Source organism: Cydia strobilella, chromosome 17 (genome assembly GCF_947568885.1).
Source record: "Cydia strobilella chromosome 17, ilCydStro3.1, whole genome shotgun sequence".
NCBI classification, from domain to species: Eukaryota; Metazoa; Arthropoda; class Insecta; order Lepidoptera; family Tortricidae; genus Cydia; species Cydia strobilella.
Window position 1 is genome coordinate 15,191,234 of NC_086057.1, and position 24,049 is coordinate 15,215,282.

A 24,049-nucleotide genomic window follows, 5' to 3' on the forward strand; every position below is an offset into this window, starting at 1 on the left:
TCTTTTTGCAGCTCTTTCGCCGCTTCTTCGCAATTATTGAACGTAAAAACTCGATACAAAATAACCGTTACCGCGTATAAGCCAAACAAAATCACAAAGATTATAGGCGATAGCAATATTAGATTCATGTTGGCTTCTATCAGTGGGTGCTTTACGTAGCCACCGACGAGGGAATACCAAACTGCTAGTACTGCTGAGAGCACCGATATCCATTCTAGTAGTTTCGTCATGATCCTGCAAAGAAAAGTTCTTTTATACAGAAAGAACAACACAATCAGGCGATGGTTCTGTCAAGATGATGTGTGATGTTTCCCCCTGACTATAGTAAACGAAAAACAATTGGTAATGGTAAAAGATAACGAAAATAGTATAATTACTTTCTTGAATAATATTTATCGCTTTATTTAACTGGAAGAAGCGGAAGATTGCAAGCAAAACATAACCTTTTCTTTTGACTTTTATAACTTTTGACATTTGTCAAATGTCGCTGACGTATCAGATCAATCGAGTTGTTAGTAAACACGTTTGAAAATTGTTACAACGCTATTTCAAGAAGTTTAATTGACTGTCTTAAACAGCTACCATGCAAAAGCTATTTAAGCTCTAAGGTTTACAGCGCTAATAAATTAGTCACAAAACTTTGAGAGCGGTTTTTGTTGTAGCATAAACAGCTTATCTGTATCGTTTAAAACTGTCAATGTAAAAATAAGCTGTCATATTATTTGGGACTGGGTTGCATTTCGCGTTTCATCACAAATACGAAGAAGTTGTAACACTTCAATCGAAATTTCATAAAAATCTTCGTAACATTAAAATTTCACTATGAACGATATAGATGATAAGTTTTACTACGTGTATAGTTCATCATTAGATCACAAATTGGAGATAAAAATGTGTGTAATCAACCTTGTTTACAACAGACCTTTGTGTTTCTAGTGACAAAATCTTACCCACATACCTTTCTGTTTTAGAGGAACTTTAGAGGGTAAACGTGCGAAGCCAGAGTACGATAAGTTGCTCTCGGATCCCATGTTGAAGTTTTCTGGCTTGTATCAAGAAGGGTGCTCCGATCTCTACGTGAGTTGCCAAGTGTTGAGCGATGGAGTTCCCTTGGCGCTGCCAGTCACTACGTCGTACAAGGCCTTCACCAATCGATGGAAGTAAGTTGCTATGTATGGTATGCTTACAATTTGTTTTATGTAGATTCAGTAGGCCGAGCACATGATTGACGCGATAGTATCTCGCCGCGAGATAGACTACCCGTCTTTTACTAACTATATGAATTAAGGGGTAACGGGTAGTCTATGTCTCGGCGAGATACTCTCCCGCCAATCATGTGCTGCCCGGCTGATGATAGATATCTGAATCTACTATATACATTGTTCGATTGTCCCCTATCTTTTAATTTCATATACCAAAAAAGGGGTTTTAAGTTTAAAATGTGTGTCAGTTTGTCTGTGGTATCATATCTCCCAAATGGATGACCTTACTTAAGTGTAGATTGTTGGTAAAAAAACTTATTGAAAGAGTTAATGTATATCGTAGTTGTGAATAATAATGGGTGGATGTATATTAGTATACATGTATAAGCAATAGCCACAGCTCATGCTACTGTGCTATTGCCCTTGACTTTGTATCCTTTATCATAGGATATCAATATCATTTGAAAGTTGAAACACATACATATTAGTGTTGAACCAAAATCGAAACCAAAGTTAGCCAGTCTTTTATTACATCTGTTGTTGTTGTTGTCCTATGGCACCCAAGAGGTGCAAGGGCCTTCTCAAGCTCGCGCCATGCCTTCCTATCTTCAGCGACCCTTCTGGCCTCGCTCCAGCTCAACCGGACCGCTCGTAGCTCACTCATTACGGACCACTGCCAAGAGTGTACAGTACATTACATCTATTACAAGTTAAACATAATAGCTGAGCCTGAGTATATAACCAACTTATGCACCACATTTAGGCAGAATAAATTATTTACTTACTGGTTGGTATTGACCCTGCCTATGAAGTAGGAAGTCACGGGTTCAAATCCTGGTAAGGGCTTTTTTATGTGTTCATCGCAGATGTTTGTTCCTGAGTTATGGATGTTTTCTATGTATTTTAGTACCTATTTGTCTCTATTATATCTATTATATATCAACCATGGAAATTTCAAATGTCGTAAGGGACATATGGCCATATGTACCTGACGACAATTGAAATTTCCACCGTTGATATATTGTTGTCTAGTACTCACAAGACTAATTATTGAGGTTACTGTAGTGCTGGTTGATGATGATGATATACAATAAAATAGAGACTAGTAGTAGTAGTAGTAGTGTTTATTCGTGGCAAAGAAGAAAACAACATGTAACACAACTTAACATATAAGCCACAAAATGGTCCCGACTCAGCATATGTGTATGATTGGCTCATATCATTTATTTATTAATACTTCTCCATATTACAGTTGGAACGAATGGGTGACCCTGCCCGTATACTACAGTGACCTCCCCCGCAACGCCATGCTGGCTATGACCATCTACGATTGTGCCGGCCCGGGGAAGCTCATGGTTGTGGGCGGTACCACTATATCCTTCTTCGGGAAGCATGGCATGTTAAGACAGGTATTATTGTATATATTTCTAATTTTTTAATGCTTTGTTTCTTGTACACCTGAACAAACTGCCTTCTCATGGTTACTTGCAGTCGAAAACGAGGTTGGCCTGTTGACTTATGATTACAATAGTTCACCTTATTGTTAAAAACATTTAGCCCATTTATAATCCCACTTTGAGTTGGATGTCATAAACGCTCTCTTAGTGGTGCTGTACAATACAAAATTTCAATATTGTGGTTATTTGTTGTCTTTATATTTTAAACCTACAAGTGTAAACATATGCCATACAATTATAAATAAAGCATGATGTGTAAATACATAATAAAATAATTTTAAACGGGGTTACTCACGTCGTCTCTAGTGCACTTCGCGCGCTCGCTAGAGACGATGTCGAGGATCCTCGAAACGGATCGAAACATGCAATTATTTGACTATAATTACGTGAGTAACCCGTTTAAAATAACCCACTATTTATCTCTCTCTTTTAAACATGCTCGAATAATTGTTAATTAAAATAAATTAAATTAAAAAGCTTTTATTTCGGATTAATTACATCCATAGAATTACAAAAAGGATACGTCCAAAAAAGTCCTTACAACCTGAGAAAGCTATTAAAATTAATAAGTACTGCATTATTGCGAAGTCATTAGCCTTTACTGTTATGGTAATTGACATAATGCATATTGTCTTAGGTTACCCGATAGTTACTCATGAAATAAAACTATGAAAACGGATTATATCGCGTATATTGAATTTATAATACATCCCGACGTTTCGAACTCTTTACAGCGTTCGTGGTCAACGGGTTCCGATTGCAACGGATGCAACGATATTGTCCCTGCATAACGTGGCGGCACTCGGAACAACTCAGTATCGAAAACTTTACAATAAAATAAAACCCATACATAGCAGCAAAGAATCTCCACAATAGTCTAGGTTCAGCGTTACGACGATATTGTCCCCGTAAAACCAAACGCAGACACAAATTCTAAGTTTAAATTTACCAAGATAATTCCAAGTAAAAACAAACACAGAAAAAGTAGCAGAGAAACTTCGCTTACCAGTACGAAAATTACGCCCAAAAGCCAGAGTCAATCCGTTTTCATAGTTTTATTTCATAATGCATACTGTTATTATCTCAATACGAGTATTGACCTTTCCTTTATTAGTTCCATATTATTTGTTTTTAATTTGCACAGGTTTGTTGTTGTCACTTGTTTGTTGTTTGTTTGTTGTTGTGACCAAGTAATTTAGTCACACTGTACTTGTCAATGATATGTCTAACTTGAGCTTTATTCCACTGTAAAAATGCGCGACAATAGGGTTGGCAACTGTCAAAGGTTTGCATATATGGCGATGGCGCCAGCATAGGTTTTCCTGTCTCTATTTTAGTTTTGTTCTACGAGATTTGGTTTTTAAAGGGTTAGCATTCAGGCCATAAAGTTAAAAAAAAGTATTGGAATTTTAGGGATTGACAGGAAAACCTATGCTGGCGACATCTGTAAAATACTTCAACCCAGGGACCGGCCCGCTATCCCTTATCGGGGTTTTATAAGGGTATTGCATAAGGCTTAACTCACCATACCCTTTGCCAGACGAAACCCTTTGTTTTGGTTTTAAAAACCCTTATATAAAGCTACCACATTTGAGTAATCGGTAGCCCAAATACCCTTACAAAACCCTTATCATCCGCTCACCAACACCTTGCATATTGCTTATAAGGGTTAGCCTTATAAAGGGCTTCCCTTTTAGCATATAAGCGTGCTAATTTAAGTCGTCTACCTTGTTCATAAAGCACACATTACTTCAAATCCGAGCGGTCGTCGGCGGCGACGGCGGCGTTCTTTGACTAGGCACGTGTTTTCTTTCCTTTTCATACACTACCGTAGATATATACTAATCCTGTCTCTTTCATGCAAAGGGAAACCTTTATAAAAAGCGCTTAAAGATAAGGGTAACCCTTATTAAGAGCTAGCCTTATTTTTGGTTAGCTTTTCGGTAAGGGTTAGTCAAAGGTAAGGGTATGAATGGGCTTGCAGTTTAAAAGGGAAAGTCTTTCAATGTGTTAGTGTTTAAGTGTCGCCCATTGAAAGGGTTTTATCGCGGAAAGGGTTGTCCGGTCCCTGCTTCAACCGGTCAACCCATTATACATGTTACCTGTAACCTTTATCATCAGGCTCAATCATGGCTACCTATATGCTCTAGCCGGCCTATATGTCCTATAATATTTATATTTTCGGCGGCAAGAGAAGAACAAGCGAACTGAGAAGTATATCAAAGTAACCATTCAAAATGGTTGAAAACCTACACATTACCGTTACAAAAGGAAATATACGAAACCCCAATCCACGTGTGTTCTAGAACAGTTTTTATGAACTAGAGATAGCCGAGTGCATGACCGACGGTTCAATTAGGTACTTAGTCGCTGATTTATGATCGACAACTCTTAAGTAAACAGTAGGAATCTGCCACTCCCCCAGTTAATTTCTCATGTCTCAGGATACTACACGTCTTTTAGAATGCTTCGTAAAACTTTCACACATTTGAACTGAAAGAAGAAAGTCTTTTTACACAAGTGAAAAACGCCTAATAGCTTCTTAAAAACATTAAAAAAATTGTTGTTTCTTATGTGTTTTTAAACATCGAAGTAGTACTGAGAGTTCGTTCTCGTCCGTACAGTGATATGTTAGTGCCCTGGCATCGTAAGAATTGGCAAAAAACTTTTATAGTTACCTAGCGTTTACAAAAGTTTTATTGTTTTAACTTTACTACCGACGCGTTCAAAGCTGGTTTAGGAACAGTGCTGTTTCAGCTAATCGTGTGTCGTTTCGTGATATCAAATATATCTAGTTTTTTAGCATATTTTAGATATATTAGCGTACTTCAGCACATCAGCTCATAAGCGCTGAGTAAAATAACCGTGTAGTACATTTAAAAATCCAGTAGCTTCAACTAAATACTACAACAACGATTTTTCAAAAGCAGTAATGGGTCATTCGTTCAGCATCCTCCGCAAGAAATACTACTTATCCTTCAGAGTGAGCTTGAAGAAGTTTTCTTTCTCTTTGAAAAAGGGGATGTTCGACCTCCGCGTGTGGCCGGGAGTGGAGGGGGGAGAGAAGACGCCGGGCAAGGCGCCGGACCGGGGCAAAGAGCAGATGCAGAGGCTTGCAAAGTTGGCCAAGAAGCACAGGAATGGACATATGCCGAAGGTATGTCTTTTGAATGTTTAAACGTGTAATTCACTGTGCCGTTATTGAACAAATTAGATCTGTGAGATGAGAAATACGATATTCCTGTAAGAAAAGTATTTCCCATAGTCACAGGGCGGACACGCTATATATCAAAAATCACTTGCGTTTCTATATGTGAACGGCACGTCTGTACACGCGTCATGCGTTATAGTGTGAGTAATTTGCTTAAAAACAGTACTGAGCGGACGGCAAACGGCCGTCAATCTGCTGTCGCGGGGCGAGGCAATTCGAGTAGGGGCGGGGCGGGGCGTGTCCGTTCTGTATGATAGTACTTATTCTGTGCCATAGTATCAAAACAACATGTCACACACTTATATAGGTAAATACTCGTAACAGATTATATATGCCTTATTAGTATTTGAGATTTTGAAAGAGAGTATGACTATCACAGCAGTTAAAACTAAAATAGTACATTTTACAACTAGTGTGAAAAGACATTTCACACGTGTTGTAAACGACGTTTTTTAATACAATTGCGAAAAAATAATAAATTAATATATCATTAGTAGAATCATACCACCAAACCAAACCAAAACCAAAAGTACGTATACAGCCCTTGATAGTTGAGCTGCCGCAGCCCGCGATACCTTCATACTCGTGCGCGCCCCGGCCGCGGCCGCCGCGGGCCCGGCGCGGGTTGCTCAACGACACCGAGGAGTAACGAGTGAGGCCCCAGTACCTGCTCCGCGCGGTACTAAAAAGTAAAAAGCACTAGTTCGAGAAATTGAGCTTCTCGCACGCTACGCAGCCACAAAAAGTACCACTTTTTGAGCAACTGTATTAAAAATGTATTATTTATTTCACATGCAGCATTTCCCAAACTATGGGTCGCGACCCATTGGTGGGTCTCGAGCGAATATTGAGTGGGCCCTGAAACTACTAGGGCATCTAAAGGTTACAAATAATATTTTATGCCCCCTTTTTAAGACGGAGGTGGGTCCCGAATTTGGGAGTTTTTGTTAGGTGGGTCGGAGCCCAGTCAACTTTGGGAACTGAAATATCGTGACCGACAAACGAAATCATATTCCTAAAAGTTACATATTAATGAGTTTTGTCATATATTGAGTTGTCAGCAGTGCGATCTTCATAAATGTTTGGAGTTTTGAATGTTTTGATAAGCTTTTTATATACTAAATAGAGATATACATAGAATAGAGAACGTTGTAATAAAACCAATCTTACCCCAGGTGGACTGGCTGGACCGACTCACGTTCCGTGAGATAGAGATGATCAACGAGAAGGAGAAAAGAGGTTCTGACTACATGTACCTCATGATTGAGTTCCCCACCGTCCACATTGATGGTATTAACGTGAGTACTTTAGTTACAGCTAATGGGGTTGGCATTTGCAGAGATGGCGCCATCATAGCTTGCCCCTTTATAATATAAACGCTCGAGATAATAAAATGAAACAAAACTGTAAAAGAATACAAAAGTAAGACAACACGTGAACACGTACAGTCGAAGGCAAAAATATCGATCCAGACAAATGGCTCAAAAATATGTGAACACGACTTTATTGTCTAAGGTGTAAGAGCGTGACACATATTTTTGAAACTTTGAGAATGTATATATATTTATGCCCTTGACTGTACATGTCAAATGCTGGAGCCAATCCCTTGCAGTTATTTGAAGCCGACGATTTTGGTCATAAGTCTGTATTTCTAGCACGCGGTCGTATACTACGAGCAAGATGGCGACGAAATGTACCAGTTCCGCGCACAGGCGGAGATCGTCACAGTACCGGACCATGAGATACAACAGGTAAGATAAACAGTAAACAGACCAGTCAGTGGTCCTTACTGATGTAGGTACAGTCATGTCTGAAAATATCGATACGGGCAAAGTGCCAATAATATGTATACACCTTATTGCCTATACACGGTGTTTCATGACCCACTGAAAACCTAAAAACAGTTTGTTCAGAATCGATAGGAGAATCGATTGCGCTATATTGTAATGGGGGTAATTTTTTTATTATTTTTACATGCTCAGTCTACAAGTTTGTAATGCAACAATATCAATAACTAGCATTTGACACGTTATTTGTCAATGAGCAACACCCTTAACTTGCCATTGGTAAACCTTATCTCGTTGCATTAAGGTATGGAAATGGTCAGTTAACAGTGTTTACGATGGTAACTAACAATTGTTTGATGTCACTAAAACGACGAATTATCTTGTGTAGAATTACCAGTCGAATAGAATTGTTAAGAAAACTAAACAACGAATATTTTTAAAATATTTATCGGATTAAAGAATAAATACTCAAGATGAGTTTAAAATAATAAAAAACTGTTGGGGTGTCTCAGGTTTTCAGTGGCTCAAGTAACACCCGTGTATATTAAGGTAACGTATAACGTATCGATATTTTTAGACGTGACTGTACATAGAACCGGTAGTTCTGTCACTTGTTTTGCTAATCAAAATTGATCCGAGCAAGACAGTTGAGTCCGATCTAAAAGACTCGGAACAAATGTCACACTCGCATTGGGTACAGTATTTTCATAGTTTGGCAAAATGTCAAAACGAGATGCGATCCTCTAGTTAGACTTCGCTTTCGGCTACATTTTTTTATTGATTTGCTCAGTCCGTGGTCACAGGGCGGACACGCTATACATCAAAAATCACTTGCGTTCCTATGTGTGAACGGCACGTCTGTACACGCGTCATGCATCATTGTGTGAGTAAGTTGCTTAAAAATAGTACTGAGCGGCCGGCAAAAGGCCGTCAATCTGCTGTCACGGGGCTAGGGCATTTGAGTCGGGGCGGGGCGGTGCGTGGCCGTTCTGTATGATAATACTATTACTTATTACTCTCAGTCGCTCAAAGGTTGACTGGAAGAGATCCCTAACAGGGATAAGTTCGCCTTTGTACATTGTATACTTTCTGTTTAATTGTATATCTTAACCTGTCTTATGTGCAATAAAGTGTTTACATACATACATACATACTTATTCTGTGCCGTGGTGGTCCCTGTAGCAAAAACAATAATTTTGTGGAGTCCCCTATGAATATTACTGAAAAGTTAATAATTGGTCTTTAATAATATTCCAATTAAACTGTCTTAATAAAATGTATTTCAATGGTAAAGTCTTTGCATCGTTTTGTAGTGTACTTATTTTTGCTTATAAATATATATTTTGCTACTTGTGATATAACTAGTTGCTATGTAACTTGGGGCATAGGTCAGCCACACCCCAAATACGTCATATCCATATCTTAAATAGGTTAAAGGTGAAATTGATCTTACTTTCACAGTACGCAAGCATAATTATATACCTATGACGTAATAATTATGATATGGTGGTACTGACTTCTGGTTTATTACCTTTTATTAGGTTAACCTATTAAATAATGTTATCATAGTGTCTTAAGGTTTCTAAATCATTATAAATATAACATGTAATTCAACATATTTGTGATGTTTTCAAGAAAAAGGTACCACATTGTCGCTTACCATAAGGACGAAATTTGCTAGTATCTTTATACGAATAACCTGTCGAGCGTCCTTATGGTAAGCGACAAGGTGGTACCTTTTGCTTGAAAACGACACATTTACACTGAGAACATGCAGCAATTATCTGCATCTTCCATAGACATAGTATATACAAGTAGTTATAGACACGCCACCGAGCGACCGGGGGTAAGAGAAAGAATATTCATATAAAATTTGGGCAGCATAGGATTTTTCCTCTTTCACTCTTATAAATTTCGGTATTTCGCCATCGCCTCCTACCTATGATGCCACCCGGTCGGTGATAAGGACAAAGCATGGCACTATTTTCTCTTTCCTCTTATAGGAATCGCAATAAGACTATCTTTCTCTGTCAAAGAGTGTCAGGCCCTTGGCATCTTCTTATTTAAAACGTCATTCGAGTAGTCCTATAAAAACTGAAAAAATAATTATGTAGGTACTTAACCTCGTAAGTCTAAATGTACATTAAAATGTACATATTAATTGCAATCTAATTTGAACCTTGCATGAAACAAATAAAGTAGCATTTCTTGTGTTCCATTTCGTTGTAAAACAAACGAAATTCGTTCCAATTTACTTATAGAACAAGGTTCAAATTAATGTGAAAACTATATGGTGGGTGTTACGAGATTAAAATAAACGAGTTTGAATGGCCCCAAACTAGCGAAAAAATGTCTTATAAAACATCGATTAATACTAATCCGTCGAAATGTATGAAATAGACTTATATTGACCGGGAACAAGATCCATGTAACTGTGTCGAAATATCGGGAGCTCATAAACAATACAAAAGGTAATCACGGTCTATATCCCGGTCAATATAAGTCTAGTGAAACTAACCGTGAATCATTCAAAACTCTTATGTATGAAATAGCCAATTTTTTTCTCGATTAGGCCTAGGCAGCGTTTTTAACAGAAGTGCGACGTTGCGTAGGGAGGCATGTGTTTTATTAAAAACCAATATAGTCGCCACATTCTCCTATACTTACTCGCTGTACAACTCTAGTGGTCAATTTTCTATTAGTTCTTAACAAACACATCCCTCGATACGCATCCTTGCACATATCCTGGTGGAAACACAGCCTTACGAAGAGTGGTAAATATTGTTCAGTAAGGTGCATTGGGAAAACTTCGAAATCGAGGTCATTTTAAAAATCCATAGGTACTAATACTATAAATGCGAAAGTGTGTCTGTCTGTTACCTCTTCACGCTTAAACCGCTGAACCGATTTAGTTGAAATTTTGTATAGAGATAGTTTGAGTCCCGGGGAAGGACATAGGGTTGTTTTTATCCCAGAAATCATCCTTTAAGGGGGTGACAAGGGGAGTGGAAGTGTGTGTGGGGAATGAGGAATCGATAAAATGCAGTTTGGATAAAAAACAAGTTACCCATATTACTAACTCCACGGAGACAAAGTCGCGGGCAAAAGCTAGTTGTAAATATCTACAAAACTTCATATTCACCCCGCAGAGGCTAAGGATTAAAGAAACACCATAATCAAATTAATGATATCCTTCTTTAACAGGAGAACCTAGTAGAAAACAAACAGCACCGACTAGCGCGCTCACTCCGCGCCGGGCAAGGCGGGCGAGATGCCAAACCAACTGCAGCCGAACGCGATCAATTGACTGCCATAGTTGCTGCACCTCCAGCTTCACCCCTCACTGGGACATACCAAGACTTGCTGTGGAAATACAGGTACACAAGTCTAAAGCAGTCTTCCGTAACAGGAAAACCTAGTAGAAAACAAACAGCATCGTCTAACTCGTTCCCTCCGCGCCGGGCAAGGCGGGCGAGATGTCAAACCCACCGCGGCTGAACGCGACCAATTGACTGCTATATTGTGTAGTAGCGCCTCCAGCTTCACCCCTCTCTAGGACATACCAAGACTTGCTGTGGAAATACAGGTACACGAGTCTAAAAACAGTCTTCCTAGAAAACCTAGTAGAAAACAAACAGCATTGTCTAACTCGTTCACTCCGCCCCGGGCAAGGCGGGCGAGATGGCAAACCCACCGCGGCTGAACGCGACCAATTGACTGCTATATTGTGTAGTAGCGCCTCCAGCTTCACCCCTCTCTGGGACATACCAAGACTTGCTGTGGAAGTACGGGTATATAAGTCAAGACAGTTTTCTATAGCAGGAAAATGTATGAAAACAAGCAGGTTTGACAACAAGAGCAAGGCCGGCGAGATGCCAAACCAACTGCAGCTTAAGTTGACCAGTTAACTGCCATTATGGCTGCATTTTCTTAAAAAATGTTGGAACAAGTTACAAAATCAAAATGTTTCATTACGCTCCCAAAGTCTTCGATCTTCAAGCTTTACCCCGGAAACATTCTCGGTAAATTTGAAAATTTAACTTGTCTCTAAACTCAATATTATATATCTTAGAAAAAATTGCAGACTACCAACTATAGGTATATTCGATTTGTAGCTGGCCCATAGTAAAACCGCACGTGCCACTACCTACCTGCAAAAAAATGGTCGTGTAATTCTAATTGGCACCTGAGCGCGGGCTAGTCCAACGCTCAAAAAAAAACCGGTATAGCCCCCTTTGTTACGCATCTCGATGACACATTTCAGACTGGTTCTGTAGTGTTCGACTCGCCGGCACTCAGTAACCGTAGAGGGACCACACAAGAAATCGCAATTTAATTTCATTTTGAATCATATTGCCACCTCCATAGAAGTTGTAATTCAATAACCGGTTAAAGTGACTGAACCATTTTTTTATGCAGGTATAGCACGTGCGGTTTTACTTAACAATAGACAAAGGATCATCATCATCATCATCATCCTGTCCTGGCCGGTTTCGGCCTCGGCGACTGGGTTTTTTCTGGCTAGTGAGAACGACGATCGTGAGCTCTCAGGTAGCGTATTTTCGCAGTAAATGTACGACCACACTCACCGCAGGTCAGCACCCCTCCGACAAAATTGTAGTTTATGACCGCAGGTGGTCGGGCCTTTAACTGGTCACGCTTCGCGTCGAGTTCGACTCTCCTGTTCTCTTCAAAAAAAAAGACAAAGGATAAGCCGTTCGGGGTCAGCTAAAAATCGAACGACTATAACTATTCTTGACTACTCCTGGATTTTGATAATTTTATGTCTAGATGCGATAGTTTTGATATTAATACGAAATTGTTTGTGCTAGGTTCTACCTATCATCGCATCGGCGCGCACTCACCAAGTTCCTGGAATGCGTCAACTGGAACCGACCAGGTATGTCACAACTTTCTTAGAATTTCCTTACTCCACTGCAAAATAGTTATTTGTTATTTGTAAGGGTGCAAAGTTGTATTTTACCCGCGAGTGTTTCAACACACGAGAAGTAAAATACATTTGCACCCGTGTCCGTGTGTAACACAAAACTTTTCACCTCACTATAGCGAGGAAAGTGCAACATGCAAGTGCAAGCTCATAAGAAATAAGTCTTTATTAGTACACATTATAATGCCGCTATAACAACAAATACTAAAAACAGAATAAAATAAATTAAGTGGGGCTCCCATACAACAAACGTGATTTTTTTTTGCGGTTTTTTGCGTAATGGTACGGAACCCTTCGTGCGCGAATCAGACTCGCACTTGGCCGTTTTTTTTTACATATTTTCCTTGAAGTATGGAACTTATTTAATCTTTGAAATCCTTGAAATATGACGATGTTTGCTAAAGGTGTCGGAAAAATTCACTCTTTTACTACACGTGCGAAGCCGGTGCGGGTCATAGTAGTTATTTTAAATACAAGTTGTTTTATAGATAGCGGTTGCGTTGCACGGGTTCATTGCATTATTCTTTATCATTTATCGCTCATTGTGTGACTTTTAAAGAGTTACTATGTAGTTAAAACAATAACTACTAAACCAGCGGAACATATATGTCGTCAAGGCTAAGGCAGGTAAAAGTTTTTTTTTTTATACTACGTTGGTGGCAAACAAGCATACGGCCCGCCTGATGTTAAGCAGTCTCCGTAGCCTATGTATGCCTGCAACTTCAGAGGAGTTACATGCGCGTTGCCGACCCTAACACTCCTCTCCCTCGAGCTCTGGCAACCTTACTCACCGGCAGGAACACAACACTATTAGTAGGGTCTAGTGTTATTTGGCTGCGGTTTTCTGTAAGGTGGAGGTACCTCCCCAGTTGGGCTCTGCTTTAGATCTGGAATGACATCCGCTGTCCTGTGCCCTACCACACAAAGCGAGATGTCATTCGCAGTGCCCATACCTCTCTTTTGGACATAGTTTAAGGACATACCCGGGTCCGGACGTAGTTTATGGACATACCCGGGTCCAAAATTGATACACAACTTGTACAAGTACCTTTAAAAGAATATAGGCAAGCATTTGTGCCATTTTCAACCAAAAGGGTACTTATTGTCGCTTGTCAGTAAGGCGCTATTTCTATATTGCTTCAATTGAAATCAACCTTATCAACAAAGCGACAATGTGGTACCTTTTGGTTGAAAACGTCACATTTATAGATATATCAGGGTAAAAACCGGCCAAGTGCGAGTCGGACTCGCGCACGAAGGGTTCCGCACCATTACGCAAAAAACAGCAAAATAATCACGTTTATTGTATGGGAGCCTCACTTAAATATTTATTTTATTCTGTTTTTAGTATTTGTTGTTATAGCGGCTACAGAAATACATCATCTGTGAAAATTTCAACTATCTAGCTGTCACGGTTCATGAGATACAGCCTGGTGACAGACAGACGGACAGCGGAGTCTCAATAATAGGGTTCTTACCCTTTGGGTACGGAACCCTAAAAACCGTTTCCGACATAGTTTTAATACCAAAATTGTAGTTCAGAACTGACAAATTAAAACTTAAATCTTTGTCTGACCAAAGTAAACTACCTAGCAAATCTGTCTGCAAAGTTTGAAACGGAATAAATGTATGGCTCTGGCATTTTGAAATAAATCCTCGCTGAATCGACAAAGGATCCATATAATTATCCTGCTCGCAAATTTCACATTTGTGTTTTTGAAAGATTTTTTGCTCCAGCTTCGCGCTCGCTCGGTCGAAAAATGCATAAATCACCTAGTTCAAATGCCTATGCCACGGAAAACCGTCATAGCAAATAATTAACCTTAAGTATCACTTCGCATAACTGTCACCTTAACTATATTGCACATTAATCGTCCAAATTACACAATCCTACATCAATTTCCAAACCTCACGTTTAACGAGTTTTTTAATATTTAAAACCAACCTTATGTTTTACCTCTTAAAGTACATTGTTCAATACAACGGTGAATGAAGATAAGAGGTTATAAAAGTAATTAGTAGTGAATAGTGATTATACAATATTTGGGCAACCTGGCGCGTGCCAGTTTCAACCGCATTTTTTAAGAAACGAACGTGTTTTACGGTATTAAAGTTTTGAATAGTGCGGACTTTTTAAATAATCAAAACTGTGAAGTGATTTAGGTTTTTTTTTATTATGGCGCGGATACATGTTTTGTGTGTTATGGACTTACGGATTGCAGGAAAAAATCAAATTTAATATTTTATTTTCCTGTGTGATTTTAGTAAATACACACCATTTTTGCACGTTTTTTTAGTTGAGTTTGTAGTTACAATTTTTACATTGTTATCACTCATCACTGATTCTATAAGTTAATAAACACATATAACGATTGAAATGAACAATTTCGATTGCAAAGATTTGGTCAAAACATTTTGCTTTGTGACAATGGGTTTTATTGGGTGCTAAAATTATAAATGCCTTTACGCTTTATTATGATAATTAGTTATCAATTTATTTATTTAATCTTTATTATTATTAGTTGTTAGTTATAGGACATTTTTACACAGATTGACTAAGTCCCACGGTAAGCTCAAGAAGGCTTGTGTTATGGGTACTCAGACAACGATATATATGATATATAAATACTTAAAATACATAGAAAACACCCATGACTCAGGAACAAATATCTGTGCTCATCACACAAAAAAATGCCCTTACCGGGATTCGAACCCAGGACCATAGGCTTCACAGGCAGGGTCACTACCCACTAGGCCAGACCGGTCGTCTTTATTGCACAAAAGAAAAACTTATCGTACAAAAGGTGGACTTAATGCCAAAAGCATTCTCAACCAGTCAATTCAGTTCAGTTCAATTATTGCATACCAAGACTATACTTTGCATACCAAATAGCAAACACAAAGCTACATCTATTGTAGAGTAGCTGTACTGAGAGTTCCGCGACTTGACGCTAGATGTCGTCTACGAAATAAGGCGCGAAAACTGGTGTATGGAGTTACCACTCTGTCTTTACTTATATTTATCTATGATGCAACCTACGCTAATGCAATTGAGGTCAATTTCGTTGACAAACTAGTTCGGTGTCTGTGACTTTTATTTTTAATTCTCGACCGTGAATAGTGTTGAAAAAAATCGCTTTGCCTTACGTTTTAGTTACAGTTCTCTTAACCAAAGTAGTGGCCACGAATAATGTAAATAAATTAATAGTATGTATGTACTCCAAAAGCAGTGGCCACGAATAATGTATATAAATTAATAATACCCCTAAAGTAGTGGCCACGAATAACGTAAAAAAATTAATAATAGCCCAAAAGTAGTGGCCACGAATAACGTAAAAAAAAATACCCCAATCCCTACTGATTATTATAAATGCCAAAATAACTTATTATGTCTGTCGCGAGCAAAGAAGTACCTAATATGAATAAAAGATGTCCGTTGTTTATGGTTTCTTAGTAAACTAGGAACCCTTATACAAATATAGTTTCGCCATGGCCGTATGTCTGACGAATAGGGGTCTTCACCAACCATTTCTTGATAAAGTAAATATTTTCGGAAATAATCGGTCTAAAAGAAAAAAAACATGTCGAGTCTATTAAACGTTTTCCGGATCAACTTACGCATTTTTAAATGCATACGATAATAAAAAATAATAATAATAAAGCCATTTATTCCATATTTCTTATATAGTACATTTTACAATTTTTTTGTTAGTAAGTTGTAGTAAAAAAAAAGAAAAGAAAATATGTAAGTTAATATGTTAGTTTAGTCTTATGCTTAATGAAATATGGACCCCTTCTGGGTAAAGGCCTCCATCCTCTTCCATGCCTCCCTGTCCTTGCCCAACTTAATCCAGTCGGCTCCTGTCACTTGTGTGATATCATCAGCCCACCGTGTTATTGGTCGACCAGCGTTCCTTTTTCCAATTGGTCCCTTCCAACGTGTGGTTTCTACATACGCATACGATATAAATAAGAAAATGTTCATAACAGATAGTGTTAAGCTAACATAATATGAGTATAATTTGTTGTAAAAACTTTCACAGTGAAAAAATAAACGACTGTCAAGTAAAATTGAATCTTATGTCAATGTCACAAGAATTAATATACTACCTAACTTATTCTTAGTTTCTCTAAAGGTGCAATGTTTTAACAATCTGCAATAACCTCAGTACTCAGATAAGATATTTAGTTCAGATAAATCCCATGAGGCCTATTTTAACTCTAAATGGCTCAACTTGATTTGATGTTTCATAGCATCTCAGACGCACCTCACGCACCAAGAAGCAAGAGCGAGATGCACAGCGATAAATCCCTTTATCGCTCTCCGTCTGTCTGTTATCTCATTTCGCTAGAACCGCTAAACCGATTTAGATCTAAATATCATATGAAGATAGTTTGAATCACAAAGAAAGGACATAGGATAGTTTTGAATTTTTTATCATGGAAATAATAATTCTACGCAGACTAAGTCGCGGTCGGGAGCTTGTGCGAAATAAATATCAAATCAAGTTAGATTTTGTAGGTTTTTAGTAGGCCGCAATATTTATCCACCTCTACAAGAGTGTACAGTCACAGGGCGGACACGCCATACATCAAAAATCACTTGCGTTTCTATGTGTGAACGGCACGTCTGTACACGCGTCATGCGTCATAGTGTGTGTAAGTTGCTTAAAAACAGTACTGAGCGGCCGGCAAACGGCCGTCAATCTGGTGTCGCGGGGCGAGGGCATTCGAGTCGGGGCGGGGCGGTGCGTGGCCGTTCTGTATGATAATACTCTATTACTTATTCAGTAGTACAATCACGAACATATACACATTTTCAAGAATCAAAGTATCAAATGTTTTATTCGTGATAAACTTAAAACTAAAACTAGGTACATACAGAAGTATAACTATAGTTATTTGTGCAACAAGAGAGGAAAGTTGGTTTTTCTTGCGAGTGTTTATTTTGAGGCCCGAGAAAGCGAAAGATTCTATAATTGAATCACGAGCGAAGCGAGTGATTCTAAGGTAGAATCTTGAGCGTAGCGAGGGACTCAAAAACACGAGATTTAAAATAACTTTGCTCTCGTGTTGCACACATAATTTTTCACCTCAGTAGTGAGAACATATTAAAGGTTAAAATGTATTTCGAATTACACAGAATAAACAGAAAAAAAAGTATTATAATATGTACGATACGATAAGATACGATACGATACAATACGATACGATACGAGACGAGACTGGACCGGACCGGGCCGGACCGGACCGTACCGTACCGTAAAAAAAAATGTAATAAAAGTATGAAGTCCATGGCATTCACTAAATTAAAAAGCTACATTGTTTCACTCCCTGGAGTGAGGAAAGTCGCACTTTCCTCACTCCAGGGAGTGACGAAAGTAGGCTTGTTCGAGCTGCTGAGGTGAAAAAACTAAAGGCAAACTAAAGGTATAACTTATAAAATAGGTAGGAGTTAAAGTTTACCACGAAAATGGTCTCGCCTCAGCATAATGCTGACCCGAAAGTCAGCGCTGATCTTCCGGCGCTGATTTTCACATTATTCCAGCATCGTAACGTAGTTTTTTTTTAGCGCGATACCCTAATTTACATTAACTACTCGTAATTACAGGAAAAAATTGTGACAATTAAGGCTTTTGATTTGTGCTCCATGGTACTAAATTACAACATTTTCGCCCTAATTAGCGTAGCGAAGCGACGGTTTCCATTTCAGCTTGGGCAAAATTGCTTTTGTATCTGAGGCTGTTCTCCTCTACAGGTGGCAGGTCTTAGCGTTTCTTGTGAAATTTTGTCAGCAGGTTCGATACTTAGTTATATTTTATATAGATTTTTTGATTCAGATTTTGGAAGTTTAAAAAAAACGTTTATTCAAAGATCTTACGTACTTCTGCCAAACTACACGGATTAAAAAAACTAGTAAAAACTAAAAAAACTACTAAACTAAACTACACTACACTCTAAATTAAACTACCTATAGTAAAAGACTAGTACGAGTGGTGCTGGTGCACTACGGTATCGATAGGTAGTTTATGACCGTGACTGTAGTCTGTACCCAACTTTAATATAATGAGTGAGTGAGTGATGAGTGAGTTCAAGTCTCACCCAAGGCAGTACATTTTACACTTTTAAATTTATTCTAAGTTTAATATAATGTTTTTGTTTTCGTAGTGCATTATCGATGTTAGTGTGAAATCGTAAAACAATGTGAGCTTTGTGACTTGTGAGACATTGTGATATTTCGAAGTCTATATAAGTGTGAAGTGTTAAGAATGCCGCAAAAGGAAGTTAGGAATGGTATGTATTTGTTTTTCCCAAAAAAATAATTGTGAAATAAAAACCATAGACAAAGATTCTCACTCATGACTTTAAAACTAACACGGGACTTAATCGCGTAAACTTACGTTTATTTATGGCCCGACGTTTCGAACGTGACGTTACGTTCGTGGTCACAGGCAGACTTATCGCTTGCGTCGTTCAAGGAGAGGTTAAAGAAGCTGTGGTTATCTGATTGACTAATGTGCCTATATTTGTATTGTATGTTGCTTTATATTTTTCTACTTTTTTCCAATTTTTAGTGTATTTTCCCCATTCCTTTTTGTGTAATATATTATATGTTTATCCTATTAATTTTGTATGTATTTATATCCTTTATCTTTCTGGTACCTTGTTGTACATTTTGCTACATTTGTCACCCTCTTTTCACTTTCTCCTCTCATCTACTCAAAGGTTAACTGGAAGAGATCCCTCATAGGGATAAGTTCGCCTTTGTACATCTTATTATTTGTACCATGTAATTTTTAATGTGTATATATTTGTACAATAAAGAGTTTACTACTACTACTACTACTACTTATGGTCGCGCTTATGGAATTCCAAATGTCAGTTACTTTTAATACAACACCTGTTCAACTCAGTGGAGTTCGGTCCTCAGGCACTACAGAGAGAGAGTGTACTTTACGCCTCTCCACCTTTGCACAGGTTAACCTTTTCGACGCCGTGTCAAACACAAAAGCTGACATCCAGACGTCACCGAAGAGTCAAAACTGAAATTGAACTTTATGCATATGCACGTAGGTCTATGTTGCTCTGTGGTCTATGACCGATTAATCTGTCTTTGGGGGTCATCCATTAATTACATCACACGTTTAGGGTGGGAGGGAGTCACGAAAATGTGACATGTTGTGACAAGGGGGAGAGGGGAGTCCCAAACATTGTGACATCACTTAACTTATTTATTTCATTTGCTGTACAGTTAAATAACAAGTTTTTGGAACGATAATCGTTTTTAATCGTTTAATTTTTTTTTCCTAATCTGTTTTGGGTTATAAAATTATTTGTCAAAAATATTTTGATAAAATATTAATAATACTTAATTCGATTTGCCGATTTCATTGATGTATGATGATGAATGATGAATGTGACGTCACACCAGGGGGGGAGGGGTTTGCCAAATGTGACCAATTGTGACGAGGAGGGGGAAGGGGTCAAAAAACCTCGAAAATCGTGTGACGTAATTAATGGATGGACCCTTGGCGTTGAACCTACGGTGCGTATATATCGGTCATTGGCGTCCAAAAGGTTAATTGAGTATGTTTTGCAGCGGAGGTGCGCCAAGCCCTGTCGATGATGAAGCAGTGGGCCCCTATGGACGTCGAAGACGCTTTGGAACTGCTCACGCCGAAGTTCACACACCCTGCTGTTAGGAAGTAAGTTATAGGGAGCGAGATTGAACTGTAGGTAGGGGGCAGCACAGGCGGCCCCTATTTGTTTGTTTAGGGAATATTACGCGAAACTCTGTGTAGGCTCGTTATAATGCTAATGAAAAAAACAGTCAAGATGCAAAGTAAAATATTGTTATTAACTTTACTTTTTGCAGATACGCCATTTCAAGACTGAAGCAGGCACCAGACGAAGATCTGCTGCTGTACCTCCTGCAGCTCGTACAAGCATTAAAATACGAAGACTTCAACGAAATACACGAAGGTTTGTCAAATGCCCAAGATAGAATATTACATCTTCCTAAATTTAGTAACTGACGAGGACGCTGCAATATGTGAGACACAATGAAGATATCTCAATCTCACACAAGTATATTGCTGTAAGCCTTTTATCTAAGGATAAAAACCTAAGACACCAACATATCTACATCAACTCGGACAGCCAGGCTGCTCTGCTGGCACTAGATTCACTTGAGTCAAACTCAAAACTAGTCCAGAACTGTAAAAAAAACCTAAATGCACTGGCTAACTCCAACAAAGTCATACTTAGATGGGTACCAGGGCACTCCGACATTAACGGAAACGAAGAAGCGGACGAACTTGCTAGAAAGGGCGCAGACACAACCCTGGTCGGCCCAGAACCGTTCTGTGGAACCACAAAACGGGATGCATATTCTCTGCTCAGCAACTTGGAAAAAACGAGAGCAATCGATTGGTGGAAGTTCGTCAAAGGACAAAAACACTCGAAAGCTCTAATCAAAGGGTTCAACAGCAAAGTTGCTAAGGAGCTTCTAGGGCTCAAAAGACACAAAACCTGCGCGGTGACTAGAATACTGACTGGACACTGCAAGTTGAACAAACACATGTTTCAAATACGAAAGATACAAGATCCGACATGCAGGTTCTGCCAGGAGTCAGAGAAGACTGCAATGCACATTCTCTGTTCCTGTGGACCACTAATGTCAAAAAGAAGTACCTACTTAGGGCGGCACGTACTGCAACCCTATGAGGTACAGAACATTACGGCCCAAAGAATCTAGAATTTTCTGGATTCAACGGGCATTAGTAATGAGCTTTAAAGGGCCGTCACAATAGATCACTGTTTGGTCGACGTGACACTCAAAGGCCCACAACGCCCCAATAATAATAAAGCCTTTTATCTAGAAGATGCTTTTCATCACTACGTCCTACGTAGGTAAGAAGTAGGAACTAAAGGAGGTCGTGTTTATCAAAAATAGACTGAATAGAGTTAATTTCACGAGTTTATTGACTTCAAAATATTTAGATCAGTACGGTTTCACTCACTATTGTTTTTAATTGCTTTTGTCACAAAACACCCAGCTTTTGTTGCGTTGTGTGTGTGTGTGTGTGTTTGTTTTGTTGTTATGTCTCACGATAGTTTAATTTCGATGAGTTTATCGACTTATACCAAATCTGAAGGAATAGTGGGCAAAGGCTAGTTAAATGTCCGTTTTTAGAAATATTTCAAAATGGAGAACCCATACAGGTGATATAGCCACTAGTATATAAATAGGGATGTTGACAATTTATTACAACTGTTTTAATTTTATAGATAGACACGTAATTATTGCAAAAAAAAATATTTTTTATTTATGAATTTTTCGATTAATCGACTTTAATATTTTAGTTTGGTATTTAAATTTCGCGCAAAAACGCTCCAAGTTGTCACGTGATCTGGATGACGTCCGATTTGCGTTTGAAGTCACGTGATGCTGGGCATTATTTTAAATACTTTTAATTATTTTTTATCAATTTATTACGCATATTTACATTTACTAAATATGATATTCTGCATTCTAATATCCCCTGCTATGGTAACATAACATTTTATATATTCGCGATTCATGTCAACATCTAGGGATGTAGGTGATATTACTGCAATGTTCTGCCACCAGAGGCAGGACTAGCCTTTTTAGTAAACCATAGAGTAACTTATACATACTGTACCTTTAACAGGTTTTTGACAAGTTTTCAGAGATAATAAAATATGACATTGATGCATCAAGGCGGTTTGCTTACAGAGAACCTACCGGGAAACGCGAATCCGAAAATTCGCTATCTGCCTCTTTATCGCTCGAATATGCAAGAGTGACAGAGATGTTAGATAAAGAAATTTTCTTGTCCCACGATAGACCCTCAGATTGTGGTAGTGGCGCCCTACGCAGTTTCACGTAATATTCCCTATTGGTGATTAATTGCAGAGTACGCGCGTATATGCGGCAAAGATGTCGCCGTGTATTCGGATTCAGAAGGACGGCTGCTGCAGAGCGGCCCGAGGGGAAGCCAGGCGAGCCTGCTTTCCACGTCATGTAATTATTACTCTTTTTTTACTTTTCGACTGTCACGATCGGCGTAGGTACAGTCGCCATCAGATATATCGGAGTTGTTATAATATGTATGATGTGGATGTTCTTTAATAAATAAAACATGGACCGGACAACCCTTTCCGCGATAAAACTATAAAACCCTTTCAATTGGTGTCCCTTAACACGGCTAACACATTGAAAGACTTTCCCATTTAAACTGCAAGCCCATTCAATCCCTTAATAAGGGTTACCCTTATCATTAAGCGCTTTTTATAAAGCTTTCCCTTTAATAATGTCGTAGTTCAGCCTTGCGTGAAAGAGACAGGATTAGTACGGATTCGAAGTAATGTGTGCTTTATGAACAAGGTGGACGATTTAAATTAGCACGCTTATATGCTAAAAGGGAAGCCCTTTATAAGGCTAACCCTTATAAGGGTAATGGGCTAGCTTTATATATATAAGGGTTTTAAAAGCAAAATGAAACGGTTTCGTCTGGCAAAGGGTATGGTGAGTTAAGCCTTATGCAATACCCTTATAAAACCCGGATAAGGGATAGCGGGCCGGTCCCCGAAAAGTATTGTTTTTTAAGTGAAAAGCATTTTTAAGCGTTTTTTAACAATTAACGATTACCATAATAATTTGCAGTGCTAACAACGAGCGAGATGACGTCATCGACGACTAGCCGTCGTTCAGAAGACGACACGCTTACAGATAACACCGACAATAACAATTCTGTCATTGACAACAATTCATTCGGGTTCGTACAAAATTTCCATCTTTTCCGTTCAACCTGTAAACGTTCGTCTAACCGATTTTGTTTGATAGTTTATAGTACATATTTTCCTTCCGTTGGTATAATGAAAATGTTGTGTTTCAATCGGTGGCATAATTTGTTTAACCCTCATGCCTTAATACTTTTGCAACGCTCAACGTTCCACTGTTTGAACTTTGAATCAAATTCAATTTTGGAATATTTTATATTTTTATATTATTATTAGCACGGTCGGTTAAACAACAACATATATTGCCCCCTTGTAATGCAAATAACCAGGGCCCGGAATTTTTGCGGCAAAACAAAAGACTGTCGCAATCTTGCTAGAGTTAGAAACATTTTTTATCGATATCGATAGTTGGGTATAGAAGAAAAAAATGGCCCACCACAAAAAATGTTTTGCCGCGAAAATTCCGGGCTCAACAGATTACTATTAAAGTCAGTCCTAGCTAACTCAGCACTGAAGTGACAGACTGTGCAAGTGCTACCATTAACATCAAAATTCTGTTCTCGTGACTGTTAATTACTCAGTAATTGCCATTTTCTTACCTTATCTTTTCACCTCACACACTCGCCTCACAGACTCGCGTTTCACCTGCGATCTTTGTGGCAGAAAGTGTCGTGCTG

General features: G+C 38.6%; 1 protein-coding gene across 1 annotated transcript in view; it reads left to right on the forward strand.

Annotated features, from left to right (window-relative positions):
* Positions 1–731: 731 nt before the first annotated feature.
* Positions 732–24,049, forward strand: part of LOC134748897 (phosphatidylinositol 3-kinase catalytic subunit type 3) — a 28,922-nt gene continuing 5,604 nt past the window's right edge. The window contains exons 1-12 of the mRNA XM_063683732.1: positions 732–893; positions 972–1,160; positions 2,455–2,611; positions 5,679–5,816; positions 7,046–7,168; positions 7,526–7,621; positions 10,862–11,034; positions 12,490–12,557; positions 20,206–20,311; positions 20,482–20,588; positions 22,546–22,653; positions 23,296–23,407. Of these exons, the coding sequence (XP_063539802.1) occupies positions 823–893; positions 972–1,160; positions 2,455–2,611; positions 5,679–5,816; positions 7,046–7,168; positions 7,526–7,621; positions 10,862–11,034; positions 12,490–12,557; positions 20,206–20,311; positions 20,482–20,588; positions 22,546–22,653; positions 23,296–23,407 (1,448 nt within the window). The 5' untranslated portion in view covers positions 732–822. The remainder of the gene's footprint in view (positions 894–971; positions 1,161–2,454; positions 2,612–5,678; positions 5,817–7,045; positions 7,169–7,525; positions 7,622–10,861; positions 11,035–12,489; positions 12,558–20,205; positions 20,312–20,481; positions 20,589–22,545; positions 22,654–23,295; positions 23,408–24,049) is intronic.